This window comes from Engraulis encrasicolus, chromosome 1, assembly GCF_034702125.1.
Source record: "Engraulis encrasicolus isolate BLACKSEA-1 chromosome 1, IST_EnEncr_1.0, whole genome shotgun sequence".
NCBI lineage: Eukaryota > Metazoa > Chordata > Actinopteri > Clupeiformes > Engraulidae > Engraulis > Engraulis encrasicolus.
The window spans coordinates 13,532,787-13,535,286 of NC_085857.1; the positions used below are offsets into that span (position 1 = coordinate 13,532,787).

A 2,500-nucleotide genomic window follows, 5' to 3' on the forward strand; every position below is an offset into this window, starting at 1 on the left:
GGGAGGCGAGTGGTAGGACACTTTAAGCACTCACCACTTGCTTGCAGTCGTTTTGAAGACATACAAAAAGAACTCAATATGTCCGTTAAAAAGTTGCAACAAGACGTCTCCACCAGGTGGAATTCCACCTATTATATGATGCAGAGCCTGGTGGAACAAAAGAGGGCTTTAAGTGCATATGCTGCTGATTATGAACTCCCCACAACATTGACAGCAAGTCAGTGGGGGATAATGGAGAAGATGATCACCCTCCTGGAACCCTTTGAGCAGCTAACCAGGGACATCAGCTGTGCAGAGGCCACTGCTGCTGATGTTATCCCTGGTGTCGTGTCCCTCACGCGGCTGCTTGCCAAGACGGATGAATCTGACAAAGGTGTGCAAACTGCCAAACATGCGCTGTTGGAAGCGGTCAGCAAACGCTTTGATGGTGTTCAAACTGAACCGCTTTATGCAATTGCAACCATGGTTGATGCTCGCTACAAAGACCGTTATTTTGACCCGGATAAGAAGGAGGAAGCACGGAATATGCTGCTGAAAGTTGTGGATGAAATGGCCAGTGTGGGCAATGGTCAACGAGAAGACGCTGCTGGTGCCAGTGCAGATGATCCAGGCCAGGAGGACCAGGACCCCCCACCTAAGAAGGCAAAAGGAAGCCTGCAGGACATGTACCAAGAAATCCTCACAGAGAATGATGTCGCCACACAAGCAACTACAGGCGAAACAGCATCACAGGTGAGTAAACTTTACCAGCAGATTTGTTGAATGCTTCATATGAAAATTAATTAAATAACATATGCCTGTAGTGCTTTGAAGTAAGTAGACTTTTCTGTTTTTTTTTGTTTTTGTTTTTTTTACTTTTCATGTAGGTTCATGCATACCTGGGAGAAGTCACCATCCTCAAGACAGCATGCCCTTTCAAGTACTGGAGCTCCACCCACATGCGCTTCCCTGCACTTGCCCGAGTTGCACGCAAGTACCTCACTGCGCCCTGTACCAGTGTAGACAGCGAGCGGCTCTTCAGTGCCGTCTCCCATGTCATAGACGAAAAGAGAAATCGCATACACTGCAACAATGCAGAGATGCTCATTTTCATTCAGAAAAATCTACCCCTCACAGATATGGACAAGGGAAAAAATTAGACCAGTCATATAGGCAAATCAGCATCAGTTTTTTTTTACCCTCATTTGTTGCACTTTATGTTTACTGGTATGGACTGAAGCTGTTTTTATTACTTGTGCCTTTTTTGTTTTAATATTCGTTCATGTTGTTACTCTTTGAAAGAGCCGGGTAGATTGAGCCCAGTGTGAATGTTTATATTGTCAATGATTGTGAGGCCTGTTATGAAGGCCAGTCAGTCTTTTAGCCCTGTTCATTGGACTAATACTAAAGGAGGACTTTGTTTACTACTCTGGAAGGTCTGGACTGAAACTTTGTGCCTTCCCTGTTCTTATGGCACACTACCACATCTTTGTTGTTGCTCATGTAGAGCGGTGCTGATTGAGCCCAGTTTATAATTTCAATGATTGCTTTAGCCCGAGCAATGGGCTAGGGACTCATTTAAAATGTTTCATTTTGTACCCCACCTCAAACCTGCTTTTTTGTAGCTCAAACAAAAGCGCAGTTTTCAAAATTGTGCAGTATAGTTGCCACATTGCAATTGTGTGGATTCATTCAATTAAAGTGATACGTTTTAGTTAAGAAACACAGAAAAATAGTAGCCTGTCATATACACCATCATACACCATGCATGGTGTCACCATGCCTGTTATTTTAGTTGGTTACATGCTGCTATGTTGCACATAGTTTTCAGTTACTTACAATGTTTTATCATCTGTGAATGACAGGGAGAGTGTAATTCAAACTGTTGTTTCAAACAATTAAAAAAATAAACATGGCACTTTTTCCCTACATTAAGTTGAAGTATTTTTCTTATTTTGCATAGACAAAATTTGGACAGCCTTGTTGCATTCAAGAATACATCCAGTGGGGCATCACAATAACATTAAGGATGTTGTGTTAATTCTACAATAGGAGATGTGATGTTAGTTACCTAAATGAGTTTTGAGGGGGGGGGGAAACATATATCGGTATCGGCTGATATCGGAATCGGAAATTGAGAGTTGGGCAATATCGGCATATCGGATATCGGCAAAAAAGCCAATATCGGACATCTCTAATAATAAGGTCAACCATGATTTTTCTATAGATAGCTTGTGGTTGATACTAAATGTAAAAATGATCAACAGCATTAAATACTAAACTACGAGAGGGAAAAAATTGAAGAAGGTAAAGCTCCTGGAATCACTGGTATTGGCACCCTTTATTGGATACCATTGTGGAAACCTAAATTGACTTAAATATGGTAGATAACAAATGGGAATCACCTTTGTCGAATTGCTTTTGCCCATAGGACATGAATTAGGCAATGATTTTTTAATATTTATGTTTTAAATAGCCACCTCTTACATCTTGTGCATCTTTGACAAATGTGAAGACAGAG

General features: G+C 41.4%; 2 protein-coding genes across 2 annotated transcripts in view; one reads left to right on the forward strand and one right to left on the reverse strand.

The window, feature by feature from the left end:
- Positions 1 to 1,139, forward strand: part of LOC134445154 (zinc finger BED domain-containing protein 4-like) — a 2,045-nt gene extending 906 nt beyond the window's left edge. Inside the window, exons 1-2 of the mRNA XM_063194242.1 lie at positions 1 to 732; positions 867 to 1,139. The exon at positions 1 to 732 is cut by the window's left edge and continues 906 nt beyond it. Coding sequence (XP_063050312.1) covers positions 1 to 732; positions 867 to 1,139 — 1,005 coding nt within the window. The remainder of the gene's footprint in view (positions 733 to 866) is intronic.
- Positions 1 to 2,500, reverse strand: part of LOC134448084 (phosphofurin acidic cluster sorting protein 2-like) — a 254,249-nt gene that overhangs the window by 109,096 nt on the left and 142,653 nt on the right. The window lies entirely within an intron of this gene.